Source organism: Hyla sarda, chromosome 3, assembly GCF_029499605.1.
Source record: "Hyla sarda isolate aHylSar1 chromosome 3, aHylSar1.hap1, whole genome shotgun sequence".
Classification (NCBI taxonomy): domain Eukaryota; kingdom Metazoa; phylum Chordata; class Amphibia; order Anura; family Hylidae; genus Hyla; species Hyla sarda.
The window spans coordinates 129132698-129152902 of record NC_079191.1 but is presented as its reverse complement, the minus strand read 5'-3'; the positions used below and the strand labels follow the sequence as shown (position 1 = coordinate 129152902).

Below are 20205 nucleotides of genomic sequence, written 5' to 3'. Positions count from 1 at the left end.
TAGTTCTCCACATTAGGTTGGAAGTATAGTTCCCCACATTAGATGCAGTATAGTTCCCCACAATAGGTGCCATATAGTTCCCCACATGAGGTTCAGTATAGTTCCCCACATTAGGTGCAGTATAGTTCCCCATATTAGGTGCAGTATAGCTCCCCCACATTAGGGGCAGTATAGTTCCCCTACATTAGGTGCAGTATTCTTCCCCCACATTAGGTGCAGTATAGTTCCCCACATTAGGTGCAGTACAGCTCCCCACATTAGGTGCAGTACAGTTCCCCACATTAGGTGCAGTACAGTTCCCCACATTAGGTGCAATATAGCTCCCCACATTAGGTGCAGTATAGTTCCCCACATTTGGTGCAGTATAGTTCCCCCACATTAGGTGGAGTATAGTTCCCCCACATTAGATGCAGTATAGTTCCCCACATTAGGTGCAGTATAGTTCCCCCACATTAGGTGCAGTATAGTTCCCCCACATTAGGTGCAGTATAGTTCCCCCACATTAGGTGCAGTATAGTTCCCCACATTAGATGCAGTATAGTTCCCCACATTTGGTGCAGTATAGTTCCCCCACATTAGGTGCAGTATAGTTCCCCAAATTAGATGCAGTATAGTTTCCTACATTAGGTGCAGTATAGCTCTCCACATTACGTGCAGTATAGTTCCCCACATTTGGTGCAGTATAGTTCCCCCACATTAGGTGCAGTATAGTTCCCCACATTAGATGCAGTATAGTTCCCCACATTAGGTGCAATATGGTTCTCCCCATTAGGTGCAGTACAGTTCCCCCACATTAGGTGCAGTATAGCTCCCCCACATTAGGTGCAGTATAGCTCCCCACATTAGGTGCAGTATAGCTCCCCACATTAGGTGCAGTATAGCTCTCCACATTAGGTGCAGTATAGTTCCCCACATTTGGTGCAGTATAGTTCCCCCACATTAGGTGCAGTATAGCTCCACCACATTAAGTGCAGTATAATGTTCCCCCACATTAGGTGCAGTATAGTTCCCCCACATTAGGTGCAGTATAGTTCCCCACATTAGATGCAGTATAGTTCCCCACATTAGGTGCAGTATAGTTCTCCACATTAGGTGCAGTACAGTTCCCCCACATTAGGTGCAGTATAGCTCCCCACATTAGGTGCAGTATAGCCCCACATTAGGAAGAAGCAGGTTCCCCACATTAGGTAGTAGCAGGCTCCCCACATTAGGTAGTAGCAAGTTCCCCAAATTTGGCAGCATTGTCGTTCCCCCACCCCCACCCCCTGACTCACACACACACAGACAGGCAACCACACATGCACACACACACACAGACAGACAGACACATAGACAACTTTACCTGTCCTGCGCTTCTCTTCTCTCTGGCGGCGGCCTGACGAGTGACGTCACTGATGTCCTATGCGGGTCTGCGGAGGGACATCACATGTGCGACATCCCTCTTCAAACTCGGGCCGGCCAGCCAACCGGAGATGCGGAGGAGGGCGGGGTAAGTGAAGCCTTCCAGTGTAATGAAGAAAACTGTGCCCTGAAGTGGAATGTGACCCTCCGCATAGGGACACAGTTGAGGGAGGGTAGTGGGAATGTAATGGGAGGGAGCAGCCTGCAAAGCAGAAAACTGTGTCCCTGTGCGGAGGGTCACATTCCGCTACAGGGCACAGTTTTCTTCATTACACCAGCATTTAGCGCTGCTTGCCCGAAGCCGGGCTAAATCCCGGGTGTCGGGCAATACAAATTATATATACTTGGTGCGAGCTGTGTCGGCCGCCCGGCGCCCCTGTTGCTATGATGCCCTGTGCGGCAGAACAACTCGCACACCCCTAAGGCCGGCCCTGTGTACAGGTTATGAGCTTCATAGTCCTATCACATTTCAGCCTGCTTGGGAATATTTCAGTTTAGCCTATAGATGTGTGTGAATAATATAATGTTCCTTACCTTGTGTAAAGCATGTAGTGTATGTACCTTGAAGGCATCTGGTATCAATCTAAGACCTCTCAACCTGTGGACATGTACCCCAGGGGGTACTCGCCGTCCTCGTGCAGTACTTTTAATGTACAGCAATGTATATGATCATAATCTTTGATGTCATTTATGTGAGTAAGAAGTACTTGGCAGATCTAAGAACTTACTATAGTGTTCCTTTTCAAGGAGACAGCTTTCCTCCAAGTGAAACATAATTATGGCATGGAAGGAAAACATACTTGTAGACTGGCTAACAAGTCATGTGAGGTAATCTCCATCTCTAGCTCAAAAAGTGTTAGATAGCTTTAGAGGTAAACCTATACTTTCTTATAGTTTCGGGGTCACAGACAATAAAGAATTGCCTTGTCTTGACCAATGACAAAGAAACATACTAAAAGTGCTTTAATGGGTTTTCCGCTTTGGGCAACACAGGGACCCCCAGCAGTCATCTGTACTTGGTGGAGAAATCTGCCAGTAAGTGTTCAATTTTCCTGCAATATCACCACAAGGGAAATGAAGCATTACACAATGTCCATTTAAATTCCATTCAATGGATTATCTGTGTAACGAAGGATATGACATGTATTCCAGAGAGAGATGAGACATTGTTTTTAAACACTTTGTACTCTTGGCCAAGACATAAGGATACTGAACAAGGGATCCCCTCTAATAACTCAAAATGCCTTAATAGAGTATCAGAGCAATTGGAAAAGGCTTTTCAGTTTTTTTTTTACATTTTGTGAGGCCTTGTCAACTGCACTAACATTTTTGCAAATTCATTAACCCCTTAAGGACTCAGGGTTTTTCCGTTTTTGCACTTTCGTTTTTTCCTCCTTACCTTTTAAAAATCATAACCCTTTCAATTTTCCACCTAAAAATCCATATTATGGCTTATTTTTTGCGTCGCCAATTCTACTTTGCAGTGACATTAGTCATTTTACCCAAAAATGCACGGCTAAATGGAAAAAAAAATCATTGTGCAACAAAATCGGAAAAAAACGCCATTTTGTAACTTTTGGGGGCTTCCGTTTCTACGCAGTGCATATTTCGGTAAAAATTACACCTTATCATTATTCTGTAGGTCCATACAGTTAAAATGATACCCTACTTATATTGGTTTGATTTTGTCGCACTTCTGGAAAAAATCATAACTACATGCAGGAAAATTTATACTGTTACGCCGAGCGCTCCGGGTCCCTGCTCCTCCCCGGAGCGCTCACGGCGTCTCTCTCTCTGCAGCGCCCCGGTCAGACCCGCTGACCGGGAGCGCTGCACTGACATTGCCGGCGGGGATGCGATTCGCATAGCGGGACGCGCCCGCTCGCGAATCGCATGGCAAGTCACTCACCTGTCCCGGCCCCCGGCTGTCATGTCCTGGCGCGCGCGGCTCCGCTCCTTAGGGCGTGCGCACGCCAGCTCTCTAGGATTTAAAGGGCCAGTGCACCAATGATTGGTGCCTGGCCCAATCAGCCTAATTAGCTTCCACCTGCTCCCTGGCTATATTACCTCACTTCCCCTGTACTTCCCTGCCGGATCTTGTTGCCTTGTGCCAGTGAAAGCGTTTAGTGTTGTCCAAAGCCTGTGTTCCAGATCTTCTGCTATCCACTTTGACTACGAACCTTGCCGCCTGCCCCGACCTTCTGCTACGTCTGACCTTGCCTCTGCCTAGTCCTTCTGTCCCACGCCTTCTCAGCAGTCAGCGAGGTTGAGCCGTTGCCGGTGGATACGACCTGATTGCTACCGCCGCAGCAAGACCATCCCGCTTTACGGCAGGCTCTGGTGAATACCAGTAGCAACTTAGAACCGGTCCACGCCAATCCCTCGCTGACACAGAAGATCCACATCCAGCCAGCCGAATCGTGACATATACGTTTAAAAATGTCATCTTTTGACCCCTATAACTTTTTTATTTTTCCACATACAGGGAGGTTTGAGGACTAATTTTTTGCGCCGTGATCTGAAGTTTTTATCGGTATGATTTTTGTTTTGATCGGACTTTTTGATCACTTTCTATTCATTTTTTTAATGGTATAAAAAGTGACCAAAATATGCTTTTTTGGACTTTGGAATTTTTTTTGCGCATACGCCATTGACCGTGCGGATTAATTAATGATATATTTTTATAGTTCGGACATTTACGCACGCGGCGATACCACATGTTTATTTATTTATTTTTTTTACACTGTTTTATTTTTTTTATGGTAAAAGGGGGGTGATTCAAACTTTTATTAGGGAAGGGGTTAAATGACCTTTATTAACACTTTTTTTTAACACGGAGCAGTCATTCGTCGATCGGACACTGAGGAGGCAGGTAAGGGCCCTCCCGGTGTCTGGTCAGCTGTTCGGGACGCCGCGATTTCACCGTGGCGGTCCCGAACAGCCCGACTGAGCAGCCGGGTCACTTTCAGTTTCACTTTAGAAGCGGCGGTCAGCTTTGACCGCCGCTTCTAAAGGGTTAATACCGCACATCGCCGCGATCGGCGATGTGTGGTATTAGCCGCAGGTCCCGGCCGTTGATGAGTGCCGGGACCGACGCGATATGATGCAGGATGGCGGCGCGATCCCGCTTCATATCGCGGGAGCCGGCGCAGGACGTAAATATACTACCCTACGTATGGTCTGTGTTGGTCATGACTCCATGCAAACCTGAATTTTTAAATGCTTTGTGTGTGTGTATTATTGTGAATTTGGAGGATGATATATTAATTTCTCATCTTGTAATTGACAGGGATTACAGAGGATGGTCTCCACTGCATATAGCTTCATGTTGTGGCCATCTAGCGCTAGCAAAATATCTTTTACAAAAAGGAGCATCTGCTAATGTGAGGGATTCTTGGAATTTTACTCCACTTCATCGTGCTGCATGGAACGGACATGCAGAATTAGCAGAACATCTCTTAGAAAGTGGGGCATCTCCAGATGTCTTGACATCTTCTGGAGAAACAGCAATGCACCTAGCTGCAGAAAATGGTCACCTTTCATGTGTTAAAACACTACTGAAATATAAGTCCTCACCCAGCACCAGAGACAACAACAAATGGACTCCACTGCATTGGTGCTCTGTTAATGGCCACATGGATGTGCTGGATTACCTCATGTCCCTTGGAGTCTCTCTAGAAAAGGACACCAACACAGGCCTGAAAATGCTTCATTTGGCTGTACTGGCCGGAAGAATGCGAGTTGCCAACTATATATTAAAGAGAAAAGTTGACATCAACATAAAGGACTCCAATGGAACTACGGCCCTGCATATAGCAGCAGAAAATGGTTATAATGAGGTAAGTAAATGTATCTCTTTGATTTAAAAAACATACTTGAAATGTGATTATTCCTACAACAGTTGTTATAAGTAACTGTGAGTGGGCATGGTATATACAAGCATCAGTTGACATAGGAGATTTATCAAGCGCACATGCAACTTTTCTATGCATGCTTTGACTATTTGATTTTTGCTTATTCCAAAGCACATTTCTGAAATCTGCTCACGTAGTATTTTTTTTTTTTTTTACTTTGCAGTGGTCATGTATTTATCAAATGCGATAGTCGCTATTTATGAAGAAAAAAAGTCGCATCTCCATTTAAAAGTCGCATATGTATTCCAGGTCCACCCTGGCTTACAGAAAGTGCATATGTCTGCGGAAAAGGACATTAACGCCCACTTTAACAACTGTCCTTGTTCTGCATCATGAAACAAAGCTACTACATTAATGTTAATTTGATAATAAAATGTATTATAACTAATAACTCTATTAATTTTAAGGTTGAAAATACACACTGCACACCTTGTTAATTTTAGGACACTTACATGCTGGCGTAAGCACTACATTTTAAAATTAATGTTGTGTTAAAATTGTTAAGAATTTTTACAGACTACGTAAATAACCCATATGTAGCAATAAAATGTTTCCTTAAAAAAAAAAAAAAGAAACATCCATAGTAATACAGCTTCATGCACATTTTGGGGTGGGTAACGTACAGAGCCGTTTTGGTTTTTTTTTTGGGGGGGGGGGGGGGGGCTTCACTTTTGTTAATGTGCCTGTTGGTGCTGCGCTGTCTTCCTTCCTGACATAAACTCTGGCCTCAGCGCAGCGATGAAAGACTCCGCCCACCAATGTCACAAAATGCAGGCTCAAAATTAAACAAAAAAGCGTCCAGAGTACGGATATTCATGGTGCGGCATAGTATGTTTTTAATCCTTTTTAATTTCTGAGGAGGGTGGATGGGTTGTTGCAGGATAGTTGGAGGGCAGCTATTTAGTGCCAGTCAGGCCAGTCAGGGTGTCACCCGATGCGGTACACCCCAACCACCACCCAAACCCCCCCCCCCCTCCCCTCCCCGTCACTCTCTAGCATTGCTACTGGTAATAAAGGGTAGATAAAGAACTTCGGCTATTAATGTAAGGGAAACATTTTCTGCTTCAAAAAATGCTTTTGTAAGCGGGTTTCCCGCGTTTTGCTTACGTGTGATTTATTTATCAAGGTCGTGTGACTATTTCATAAATAGGTCTCATGTAAGCAAAAGTAAGTTAAAAATAAATTGTCATATAAAAGTCATATGTTTGAAAAGAATTATAAATCTCCTTCATAGTCCTTTATTGGCTTGTGATATTGTTATTGGACCTAGCAATGGCAAAATCTACGTCTTCTAAAACTACAATAAAAGCCAATAGTATAGTCCATGATGTCATTATAGTCTATGACTAAAAGTTTTTCACACAGGTCAGCAAACTTCTGGATTCGAACTCTCATCAGTGGTGTTGATTCCTCACAGCCTCAGCCTCCAGATTAAGTTAAACCTATTTTAAAAGCCTAGCTACTAGCTGTCTTCAGCACCTGTGCTGATCTGGGTTACACTGAAAACCTGGATTGGCTCAGGAAGGCGATGAAACACCCCACTATCAACCTGCCTTTTAACCCATAAAAATCCAGACCCAAAAACAGGTCTTACCAAGGTCCCTAGCAGGCAAAGTCTTGCCAGGGATTTTAAAGAGTGCCTGTTACCAAACAAAACTTTTAATACATTGTTCCTTATGTAATTATAAGACACTTTGCTATTTACTTGCTGTTAAAATTCTCAACCTTTATATGTTTTTAATGTGATTGAAAAAACGGCCACTAGGTGGCTCTGTTCTGTTCCCTGCAGCAAGTCAAACAGTTAGTTTGGTCTCCTCCCGGCCTGGAAGTGCATGCGGGGCATGGCAAGGAATAGCTCTTACAGATTTCAGTGAAGTCACACCTGCTGGGGAGCCGGAAGCTCACACAATGTGAGCAAGGGGAATGGTATGATACAGAGCTTTTCAAAGCTTGGAAACATTTTTAAGGGCAGGAGGGGGTGTTAGGAGTAGTTGTCAAATATAATCTGAGTTTGTTAAGAAAATATTGTTTGATGTCAGGTACTCTTTAACTATTTCTGGATTTCCCATACCTCACCCTGAGTGACATATGTGCTCAGGGATGTGGAAATTGTATCGCCTGACGCCCGGGACATGCAGTTACGGGTGCCGGGCAGGTGAATTCTTCAGGCATTTAGCCCTGCTTCGGGCAAGCAGGGCTAAATGCCTAAAAAATTCACATACGATGGGGCAATCAGTTTTGCCCTGTAACTAAACTCCATTAGACTGCAGCTGTGCGCTGCTGTGCTGCAGCCTATAGCGAGGACGGTTGGGTTGAAAGGACGGTTGGGTTGAAATATAATGACATGGGGGCATCAGAGAAGGGGAGAAATATAACGATGCAGGGGGCATCAGAGGGAGATATAATGACACAGGGGTCATCAGGGGGGGGATATAATGGCGCAGGGGCATCAGAGGGGGGGAATATAATGGCACAGGGGGCATCGGGGGGAATATAATGGCGCAGGGAGCATCAGGGGGGAATATAACGGTGCAGGGGCATCAGAGGGGGGATATAATGACACAGGGGTCATCGGGGGAATATAATGGCGCAGGGGGCATCGGGGGGGATATAATGGCGCAGGGGGCATCAGAGGGGGGATATAATGACACAGGGGTCATCATGGGGGGATACAATGGCGCAGGGGCATCAGAGGGGGGAATATAATGGTGCAGGGGGCATCAGAGGGGGGATATAATGGTGCAGGGAGCATCAGAGAGGGGGGAATATAATGGCGCAGGGAGCATCAGAGAGGGAGGAATATAATGGTGCAGGGAGCATCAGAGGGGGGATATAATGGCGCAGGGAGCATCAAAGAGGGGGGAATATAATGGCGCAGGGAGCATCAGAGAGGGGGGAATATAATGGCGCAGGGGGCATCAGAGGGGTGGAATATAATGGCGCAGGGAGCATCAGAGAGGGAGATAATGGTGCAGGGAGAATCAAAGGGGGGATATAATGACGCAGGGGGCATCAGAGAGGGGGGGATATAATGGCGCAGGGAGCATCAGAGAGGGGGGAATATAATGGCGCAGGGGGCATCAGAGGGGGGTAACATAATGGCGCAGGGGGCCCTACTTGATCCCTACCTGATAAAGGGACATACCTACCTGAAGGGGGACTACTTAAAGGAATACTGTAGTGCAAAATAACTTATCCCCATAAGTGATAGATTGTGGGGGTCTGACCGCTGGGACAACCCCCCCATCTCTTGTATGAGGCCCCAGCAGACAGCATGAAGGGAATGTTCCATCCATGCATGACACGGCTGTGATGCCCCCTCCATGTATCTATGGGATAATTGGGGGGTGTTGGCCGCTGCGTCATGGGGACAAGCCCCCATTTCTGCTGGGGCCCCTTAGAAGAGATGGGGGGGGGGAGGGGTTTCCCAGTGGTCAGGATGTTATTTTGCACTGCAGTATTCCTTTAATGGGGCAGACTTACTTATCAAGGACCCTATCCACCTAATGGGGTGACATACTGGTCTGCCCATCAAGTTTTTATTAATAAAAGAACCTTATTTACATACTATTTGGGTTGAAATTATTTTGTACCAGGACAAGGGGATTTTTATGAGGGACAAGTAGATTCTGCTCCATTTTAGTCCCAATTTGCTACAATTGCATCAGGACAATGCAAGGTCAGTTTCAGGTAAGCGTAATAAAAATGAAAATCTGAGTTTATTCACAGGTCTAATTACCCAAACTAACAGACAATAAAGGACACATTATTTTATCTTTTCAGTAATGTTGATACACTTTATCGATTAAAGGGGTACTCCGGTGCTTAGACATCTTATCCCCTATCCAAAGGATAGGGGATAAGATGCCTGATTGCGGGAATCCCGTCGCTGGGGACTCCTGGGGGATCTTGCACGCGGCACCCCGTTTGTAATCAGTCCCCGGAGAGTGTTCACTCCGGGACTGATTACCGGCGACTACAGGGCGGGCGGCGTGTGACCGCTATCACGCCCCCTCCCGTAGGCTTGCATTGCGGGGCGGAGCGTGACGTCACATGGGGGCGAGGGCGTGACGTCACATGCCGCCCGCCCTGTAATTGCCGGTAATCAGTCCCGGAACGAGCACGCTACGGGGACTGATTACAAACGGGGTGCCGCGTGCAAGATCCCAGGGGTCCCCAGTGGCGGGACTCCCGCGATCAGGCATCTAAGCACCTAAGATGTCTAAGCACCGGAATACCCCATTAATGTTTAACCTCTTCAGGACACAGGGCGTATGGATACGCCCTGCATTCCGAGTCCTTAAGGACCGAGGGCGTATCCATACGCCCGTGGGAAATTCGGTTCCCACCGCTAGCCGGTTGGGGACCGGAGCCGGATGCCTGCTGAAATCATTCAGAAGGCACCCTGGCACATCGCCCAGGGGGGTCCTGAGACCCCCCCCATGTCGGCGATTGGAGAAAATCGCATGTCAATTCAGACATGCGATTTTCTCCAATTCCAGGCTGATCGGGTCTCTGGTGACCCGATCACCCGGAAAATAGGGCTGATCGGAGCTGTCAGCAACAGCCCCGATCAGCCTAAAGGATAGGAGTGAGGTCGCAAAGCTGCGATCTACTCCTATCCCCTGGCATTAGTCAGAATGGAGTTCTGACCAATGACAGCGCAGGACAGGGGGTTGCCATGGCAACCCCCCATTCTGCCCACCTCTGGTTGTCGAGGGGCTCTGGGAAGAAGATGGAGGCCGTACCTGCAGGAGAAGATGCCTGGGGACCTGGGATCTTCGCTGGAGCCTGCTGGATCCTGATTAGGTAGGGAATCGACAGTGGGGGGGGGGGGGGGATTGAAAGTGAAAGTAAATCGATCTTTACTGTGGCAACCACTAGGGGGGCCAAACTGCAACTCCCAGCATGCCCAGACGGCCAAAGGCTGTCTGGGCATGCTGGGAGTTGTAGTTTTGCAACATCTGAAGGGTCACAGTTTGGAGACCACTGTTACAGTGGTGCCCAAACAGTAGCCCTCCAGATGTTGCCAAACTACATCTCTCGGCATGCCTCGACTGCCCAGGCATGCTGGGAGTTGTAGTTCTGTAACATCTGTCCCTTCAGATTTAGCAATTTTCATGACATTTTTGAAAATTGCTGCTCTACTTTGAAGCCCTCTAATTTTTTTAATCACTTAAGGACCGGGGGTTTTTCCGTTTTTGCATTTTCGTTTTTTGCTCCTTGCCTTTAAAAAATCATAACTCTTTCAATTTTGCACCTAAAAATCCATATGATGGCTTATTTTTTGCGCCACCAATTCTACTTTGTAATGACGTCAGTCATTTTGCCCAAAAATCTACGGTGAAACGGAAAAAAAAATCATTGTGCGACAAAATTGAAAAAAAAACGCAGTTTTGTAACTTTTGGGGGCTTCCGTTTCTACGTAGTACATTTTTCGGTAAAAATGACACCTTATCTTTATTCTGTAGGTCCATACGATTAAAATGATACCCTACTTATATAGGTTTGATTTTGTCAGACTTCTGGAAAAAATCATAACTACATGCAGGAAAATTAATACGTTTAAAATTGTCATCTTCTGACCCCTATAACTTTTTTATTTTTCCGTGTATGGGGCGGTATGAGGGCTAATTTTTTGCGCCGTGATCTGAAGTTTTTAACGGTACCATTTTTGCATTCATAGGACTTATTGATCGCTTTTTATTTATTTTTAAATTATATAAAAAGTTACCAAAAATGCACTATTTTGGACTTTGGAATTTTTTTGCGTGCACGCCATTGACCGAGCGGTTTAATTAATGATATATTTTTATAATTCGGACATTTCCGCACGTGGTGATACCACATATGTTTATTTTTATTTACACTGTTTTTTTTTTTATTGGAAAAGGGGGGTGATTCAAACTTTTAATAGGGGAGGAGTTAAATGATCTTTATTCACTTTTTTTTTCCACTTTTTTTTGCAGTGTTATAGGTCCCATAGGGACCTATAACACTGCACACACTGATCTCCTATGCTGATCACTGGTTTCTCATAAGAAACCAGTGATCAACGATTCTGCCGCATGACTGCTCAGGCCTGGATCTCAGGCACTGAGCAGTCATTCGGCGATCGGACAGCGAGGAGGCAGGAAGGGGCCCTCCCGCTGTCCTGTCAGCTGTTCGGGATGCCGCGATTAGCCGCGTCTATCCCGAACAGCCCGACTGAGCTAGCCGGCCACTTTCGGTTTCACTTTTAGCCACGCGGCTCAGCTCTGAGCGCGCGGCTAAAGGGTTAATAGCGCGCGGCGCCGCGATCGGTGCTGCGCGCTATTAGAGGCGGGTCTCGGCTTCACTATGACGCCGGGCCCGCCGCGATATGACGCGGGGTTACTGTGTAACCCCGCGTTATATCAGGAGAGCAGGACCAAGGGCGTACCTGTACGCCCTTGGTCCTTAAGAGGTTAAAAAGCAAAATTTTCAAAATTTTCTTGAAATTTTGGGATTTTTCACCCAAAAAGATGCAATTAGCGCCGAAAATTTACCACCAAAATAAAGTAGAATATGTCACGGAAAAACAATCTCAGAATCAGAATATTCGGTAAAAGCGTTTTTGCATTATTAATTCGTAAAGTGACGGTGGTCATAATTGCGAAAAAGGGCTCAGTCCTTAAGGTGAAAAAGGGCTGCGTCCTTAAGGGGTTAAATGTTCCATTCCTGTAGTACCAACAAAGACGATCAACTTATTGCACAGTCAAGACCATATATGGCCACCAGATGGCACTACATTGTTATAAAAGTTTGCACAAGTCTATAGATAGCATGCTTTACTTGATACTCTGCAGCACTCTACAAAGGTAATAAAGTAATAGAAATTCTTATACTTCCTAGTATATACTGTGAGAAAGTTCTGTCCTTTGAAAGTATGTTTATAAGTACAATTATGTTTATAAGTACAATTATACAAGTATTTGCCACAGACTTTGCTATCCCTGACTTCACTGGGTCTGTGGAAAATCAGGAATAGTGGTAGATTTTCTGAATTTCTGCGTACCAATTAAAGTCAATGGTAGCAAAGTATGCTGCATATGTTCTGTAGCTAAAAAGCTGCGGAAAATCTGCATCTGTATGAATGTACATACATCTGCATGGGCTCTGCTTAGGACCACCATCACATGCAGTATATTTTTGTTTGGTAAATTTTTCCAGTAAAATAACGGACCCAAAGCAGGAAACCTAACAGGCGCCATTAAAGTCAATTGGGCTTTTGTAGGTATTCATCATGCAGCTGTTTTCAGGCCCTGAATGTAATCTGTGACAGAGCCTCAGACACACATGTGAACTACGCCCAAGAGTTTTTACCATCATAATATAATTACGACTGTAGAATATGAGAGCTGCACAAACAGCAATTATTGGATGCATGTGGAAGTCCTACGGAACAGACCCTTTATTATAGAATTTACAGTTTTACTATCCATGTTTTAAAGGGGAACTCCGGTATATTACATCTTATCTCCTATCGACAGAAAAGGGGATAAGTGTCTAATTGCGGGGGAGGGGGTTTGGGGGCTGGTACCCCACCCCCCCTGATCATACACTTATGGACATATTTTAAGGTAATGTACTAAAAGGTATAGAACAAATAATATGTTGTACAAAGATATGCAGTATATCCACAACCTATTTTCTTTATTGTTTCAGATGGCAGAGCTCCTGCTGAGAAGAGGGGCTTCTGTGCACACACAAGATGACAACCAGCTCACTCCACTACACCGCGCAGCAGGGCGAGGGCATGCTCTGATGGTAAAACTATTAGCGCAGGAAGGGGCTCATATTAACTGCACTGACTCACTAAGCCTAACACCTTTACACCATGCAGCCTATAGGGGGCACACTGCGGTATGTTCTAACCTACTTCAAGATGGAGCAGACATCCATGCTAAAGACTGGCTTGGTAAAACAGCACTGCATCTGGCAGTAGAAAGAGGCCACACTCATGTGGTGAAAACTTTAAAGGAGTGCGGGGCTGATCCTTGCATTAAAACCAAGTGGAATGAATCTGCTACAGACATGGCTGCACAGGGCAGCTGCAAGGATATTCTTAACATCTTAAATATGGGGGGAATGAATTTATGCTAGAAAAAAAGGTAATGCCATATGTAAAGGGGTACTCCGGTGGAAATATATATATATATATATATATATATATATATATTATTTTTTTTTTCAAATCAACTAATGCCAGAAAGTAAAACCGATTTGTAATTTACTTCTATTTAAATCTAAATCCTTCCAGTACTTATCAGCTGCTGTTTACTACAGAGGAAGTTGTATAGTTCTTTTCTGTCTGACAACAGTGCTCTCTGCTGACACCTCTGTTGATTTTAAAAACGTTGTTTTCCATCGGAGTACCCCTTTAAGTATGTATGCTTATTAATATATTCAAATAACACATTAAAAATACCAAAAATAACATAGTAAGTGTAGTCATCCAACTATGGCTAAGCATTGACTGATGATCCAACTATTTACTAGATGTCTCCCGTTACAAGACATAGCTAGCCTATCCTATTGTATAAAATTACATTCCTGCTATTCCTTTTAAGGTTATGTAAAGATGTTGTGAAAATTGGCACAGACACAATGCAAGTCTGCAACAAATTACAGTACCAATACATCAAGGTATTCAGAGCCTTTTTTTTGTGTACGAAAGTCACACATGCAACTAAGCACTTTTTTGTGCAACTTTTGTGAGTAAGCAGAAAGTTACAAACAGCCTTACCTAAGCAAATTTCAGTTTTCACTTTGCAGTGGTCAGGTATTGATGATGTGCGAAAGTAGGCAACAAAAAAAAAAAAAGTTTCAAACCCCTTGCAAAAAGTCACAAGTCTACTCCAGGTCTGACAGGCAGTACATAATTCCGTACGCAAGCAAATTTATAAAGTCGCAAAAAAAAGTCTCACAAAAGTTTTTTTAAGTGCTTAAGTGCTCCAAATTTATCAAACCCCTGTGATAGTGTGATAAATATATAGCAAAATTATAGCAAAAAAATGACAAATGTCCCCCTTTCTAGTCTATAACAAAAGAAAAAAAAAGATAAATGTCCCCCTTTCTAGACTATCAAAAAAAAAAAAAAATCCATGACATGACAAATCTGCGTAGATAAGGTTATGGTACCTTGCTTTGAGTTTTTTTTTTTTTGTAGATCTGGTCATTTCCCTTATTTAGAAATAGTGATACTGCTACAATTTGTGATTTTTGGTCACAAGGTAACAATTTGTACAACTATATAAAGCCTGCCTAAGGCCTAAAGCAGTGCATGAAAAATCTAGTTTCTGAGCTTTGGGCCTTGGCAGACATTAGATCACAGACAGGTCTCCAGAAGCTTTGGAAATGCCTACTGATCCCCACTTGCAGGGACTTTTTGGATTAGTACCTTTAGGGTGCGTTCACACGCTAGTAACTAGCAGCGGGTTTCCCACTGCGGGAAACCCGCTGCGAGTTACGCTACCATTCATTTGAATGGGTCCGCGGACAGTCCTCAAATCTGACACTATTGCGAACTGTCTCTGGACCCATTTAAATCAATGATTGTGTAACTCACAGCAGGATTCCCGCAGTGGGAAATCTGCTGCTAGTAATAGCGTGTGAACGCACCCTTAGGCCAAGTTAACACTGCGGATTTTCCAGGCAGAAAGTTTCCGCCCGGAGATTCCGAGTGCGGCCAGCACCGACTAAATCAGCTTGGACCGTGTGGACACTGCAGTCTCCAATGTACTGCAATGTGTTCCGTGAATATTTCCGTCTGAAGAAAGAGCAACGCCACACGGAAATTCCGTAGTGTGAACCTAGCCTTATGGTATATCTTGGCAAACCAGCATAACAGTATGCCAATCTATATAGCAGCATACACATAAGATCCATTGATTTTATTGGACCAAACATAGTCTGGGAATGACTTGTTCAGTCCATTTCTGAGGCTGTAGAGTTTTTTTTTTATTTTTATTTTTTCAAAGTGCAGAAAGCTGCAAATTTTTATTTTGCAATAAAACTGTATATACTTGGAACAAATAGATTAAGTCCAATAAAATCAATAAATCTGATGCAGGTATGTTGTAGTATGTGTTGCCATAACATTCTGTCGGTTTGCTGACCTATACCACAAACAAAGGCTATATTCAGATGTGAACATAGTCTTACTCGGAACATTTTGTAGTTAGGTTGTGACTCAGAATCTCATTACATGTTCTCAGCGTTATAAGGGCTCGTTCACACTACGGAATCTCCGCTCGCTGAATTCGGCGAGCAGAGATTCCGCCTGGCAGAATACTTCGGCGCTAGGGCTACGGGGCACTGAGCCGTCACCATTGACAGCTATGGTCCTCTCGCGGATTCCGCACAAAGAATGAACATGTTCTTTCTTTGCGTGGAACACTTTCAGTGGCGGAAATGTCTGCCGCTGAAATTCCGCAGTGTGAACGGGTCTCGTGGAGACCCGTTCACACTAATCTTAAAGTTCACACCGCCGAATTCCACCCGCGGAAATCCGCCCAGAAATTCCGCGGCAATTCCGTAGTTTGAACGTACCCTAAATGAGGAGCTTTATTTCAATATGTAGAAGTCTTGGATCCTTTCTGAATATCATAGCTATGTGCATACCACACCGGGCCTAGTAATAATGAGGGAATTCATCAAGCTGTTTTTTTTTTTGTTTTTTTTATCTAAAATTGTCTCAAAAAAAAGTCTCAGTCACTTCCCCTGCCACTTTTGTGTGACTTTTGCTATAGATCACATCTGAAAGTGATTCATTATTTGTGACTTTTCTCTGAAAGTCTCAAAAAAGTCTCAGCACCGTGATTTATACACAAACTTACACCATGTCACTTCAGCCCTGGAAAGAAGTCTAAATGAGTAGCATGGGCGTAGCAGTTGTTTAAAGGGGTACTCCGCTGCTCAGCGTTTGGAACAAACTGTTCCGAACGCTGGAGACGGGAGCTTGTGACGTCATAGCCCCCACATGACGTCATGCCCCGCCCCCTCAATGCAAGTCTATGGGAGGGGCGTGAATGCCCCCTCCCATAGACTTGCATTGAGGGGCAGGGCTTGACATCATGAGGGAGTGGGGCTATTACGTCATGAGCTCCCGAAGCCGGCTCCAGCGTTCGGAACAGTTTGTTCCAAACGCTGAGCAGCGGAGTACCCCTTTAATTTATCAAGTTACGTGCGACCTTTGGTAAATTTTTATAGCAGGAAGGAATATTCCTAGGTGACTTTTCACATCTATAATAGCACCTATACTAGTAAAATATTGATGAATGCTCCTCAATGTCCCTATTATAATGAAGGAAATTATGGATTGAGGAAAATTACAAAGATTTTGTTAATTCACACAAATATATGCAAACATATGCAGTAGTAAATGTATAGCATGCATCTGTATAACATATATAAAGTTTGTCACTTGTAATGTACACAGCTACTAGGCTTTATCAGAGAAGACTACCACATTATGATAACCTCTGAGTGCTGAGTGTCGCAGCAGCTATACAGTCTGGTATACTGTGAATTAGCTATGACAGTAAAATGTGAACATTGTGTGGGAGCTGAAAGTGACCCTAATAGTGTACACACCTATCTACAGAGAATAATGTAAAATAAATAGATATGCTCACCTGGAACGGGCTGGTGTGTTCTTTCAATATTAATTAACACGTGCACAGGTTTATTTAAATGGAAGGTATTTCAATGGTTATCGATTTTCACATTCAGGGTGCATTCCCACGTGGCGTATTTTGCTGCGTATTTGCTGCATATTTGGTGCTGCGTATTTTCCTACCCATTGACTTCAACAGAGAAAATAAAATACGCAGCAGCAAATACGCAGCAAATACGCCGTGTGGGAATGTACCCTCAAGGTTTATTAATAGGTTTGATGTCCAAAGAAGACTTTGCCAAAGCTGCATTCACACCCCGTTTGGGGCATATGGCAGCTGAATCAATCAGAAGAATTAGGGTGCATTCACACTGAACAAATCAAGAGGAATTCACGCTGAAAAGTTTATGTGCCAAAAAAAGAATTTTCTTTTCGTGTGAAATTCACATGGAATTTGCGCAGAATTGCGCACGGAAATGGGGGAGAAAGAATTGAAGGGTTTTGGAGCCATTTCCGCGCAAATTCCACACGAAAACGATGTCGGGCGGAATTTTTTTTACCATTTTTTTTTTTTTGATTTCTGCTAACAGATTCCACTTGAAGAATAAACATGTTCTTTCTTCAAGCGGAACGGAATTCAGCGCCGGAATTCCGCTAGCAGAATTTTTGCAGTGTGAACAGGACAGCAGATAAAATATTAAAGTCAATGGGCAGAGGAGATGCAATTCATTTGGAGCGGAGAATTCAGGAGGAATTACTTGAGTAAATTTGTCTTGAATTACTCAGTGTGAACGAACCCTTATGCAAAACTTACAGTGAATGAGGTATGACAGGGATACAGCAGCAATCGGTTTTTAAATTCTCCTACTGAATCTGGTGCCGACTTCCCCAAACATGGTGGCGGAGATTTATAAAACACTGTGCAGAGAGAGTGTGGTACAATTGCCCACAGCAACCAATCAGATTGCTTCTTTCATTTCTAAAGAGACCTGTGAAAAATGAAAGATTGGTTGCTATGAGCACTGCACCACTCTTCCTCTACACAGGTTTTGATAAATCTCCCCCGGTGTGAATGCAGCCTAAGGCTGGGTCTACATGGCAAAATTTCTGCACCGAATTCAGCATGAAAATTCTGCATGAATTTATAGCCAATACACTTAAATGGGATTCCTGCAGCAGAAATTCTGATGTGTGAATGGGACAGTGGAATCCCATTGAAGTGTATTGGCTATAAATTCATGAAGAATTCAGTGCAGAAATTCTGCCGCGTGAACACGGCCTTAAAGGGGTACTCCGGCGATAAGACATCTTAAAGGGTAGGGGATAAGATGTCTGTGTTGCGGGGGTCTCGCCACTGGGGACCCCCGTGATCTTCCGCACCGCACCCCGTTAGAATCAGCCCCCTCCCATAGGACGTCACGCCCCCTCCCATAGGCTTGCATTGAGGGGTCGGAGCATGATGTCACATGGGGGCGGAGCCGTGACTTCACTATGCACGTCCTCGTGATCGCCAGTAATCAGACCCGGAGCGACCACGCTCCGGGGGCTGATAATAACGGGGTGCGGTGTGGAAGATCATGGGGGTCCCCAGCGGCGGGACCCCCGCGATCAGGCATCTTATCCCTTATCCTTTGGATAGGGGATAAGATGTCTTAGCGCCGGAGTACCCCTTTAAGGTTGGATTGACACTTGCAGGTTTTTTTTTAAGCAAAAGACAAAGGCAAAGGATCCAAGAGTGTAAGACTTCTCACCTCTTTAACATCCGCTCCTGTGTTTAACTCGTAGAAAAGACATCACATAAAAAAAAAAAAAAAATTGCTAAAAGTCATACAGTAGGGATATACATCAGTTTCATGACCACATCTGCATTTACACTACTTAACACTTTTAGCATTTTACACACATCTGTCAGGATTTCATGCTTCGGGATGGTTTGTGATGCATGAATCTATTGAGAGACTCCCTAGAAATCTCAGCCAAACTGATGCTCCAAATCTTTATAATATATTTACTTATCAGGTTTACAAAAGCCTCAGGATAGAATCAGTACAGCCCATTATCACTGGATGGTAGAAACTGGCACATAACAGGGCAAATTCCATGCAGTTGCAATGAATATATTTTGTAATAATACTCTGTAAGGTAACAAAATAAAATGCCTCTTCATAAACAAGGATACAATTTATAACTAATTCTAAACTTTAGAATGCAATGTTTATCACAATCATATTCCAGTGGTTATTTTAAAGGTTCCAAACACTTAAGTCCAGTTCACACTGAGAATTTTTAAGGACAACTGCTGCACTGGGAGTCTGCCTGGAATTTGTCCAGATGTAAATACCCAGTGTGAAGGTATCCTGAGGCTGGATTGTTTTGCTCTACAGTGAGTTGTGTCCTCTTTACGCCCCTGTTCACATTACAGAATTCCTGAGAAGAATTTCGCTCGAAACTTATGCTACATTGATCTTGATGGGTTTTCCATTGAACTGTTCACACCGCAGTATTTCCGTGTCAGGAATTCTTATGCGGAAATTCCGGACCTGCCGAAAGAATGAACATGTTCTTTCTTTTGACTGAGTTCCATAAGGACTGAACTGCCATCAATGAGAACGGTGCAAGTCTGCACAGTCATAGCGCCAATTATGCGCTGCATACATAATATTCTCCCGGAGATATTGCGCAGTGTGAATGGGGCCTTAGGGTATGTTTACACTGAAGAAATGGCAAGCAATTTTTCCTCACAGAAATTCTCTTCATGCTCCATGGTAAAATGAAGCGGATTTGGAGCTTATATGGGGGCAAATTTGGCACAGAGATACTAAGTAAACACCTGCACCATATAGCTATGATAGACGCCACCTAGTGGTCGCTGTCACACAAATGTATATAACAGTAGAATCTCCCAATAGCGGACACTCACAGGGAAAAGGCTAAAAATTCTTCCTAAATGACCGAATACTGTACTGAACTCAGTGTAATTACCTATTAAACATGATAAAAAGCAATATTACAGTAGAATCTCCCAGTGCCGATTAACCCCTTAATGACGCAGGACGTATATTTACGTCCTGCGCCGGCTCCCGCGATATGAAGCGGGATCGCGCCACGATCCTGCATCATATCGCGTTGGTCCCGGCGCTCATCAACGGCCGGGACCCGCGGCTAATACCACACATCGCCGATCGCAGCGATGTGTGGTATTAACCCTTTAGAAGCGGCGGTCAAAGCTGACCGCCGCTTCTAAAGTGAAAG

General features: G+C 44.2%; 1 protein-coding gene across 2 annotated transcripts in view; it reads left to right on the top strand.

Annotated features, from left to right (window-relative positions):
* Positions 1-13481, top strand: part of LOC130361708 (ankyrin repeat domain-containing protein 65-like) — a 214873-nt gene extending 201392 nt beyond the window's left edge. For both annotated transcript variants that reach the window (XM_056565030.1, XM_056565029.1), the window contains exons 2-3: positions 4691-5240; positions 13002-13481. In XM_056565030.1, the coding sequence (XP_056421005.1) occupies positions 4691-5240; positions 13002-13439 (988 nt within the window). In that variant the 3' untranslated portion in view covers positions 13440-13481. The remainder of the gene's footprint in view (positions 1-4690; positions 5241-13001) is intronic.
* Positions 13482-20205: the final 6724 nt, after the last annotated feature.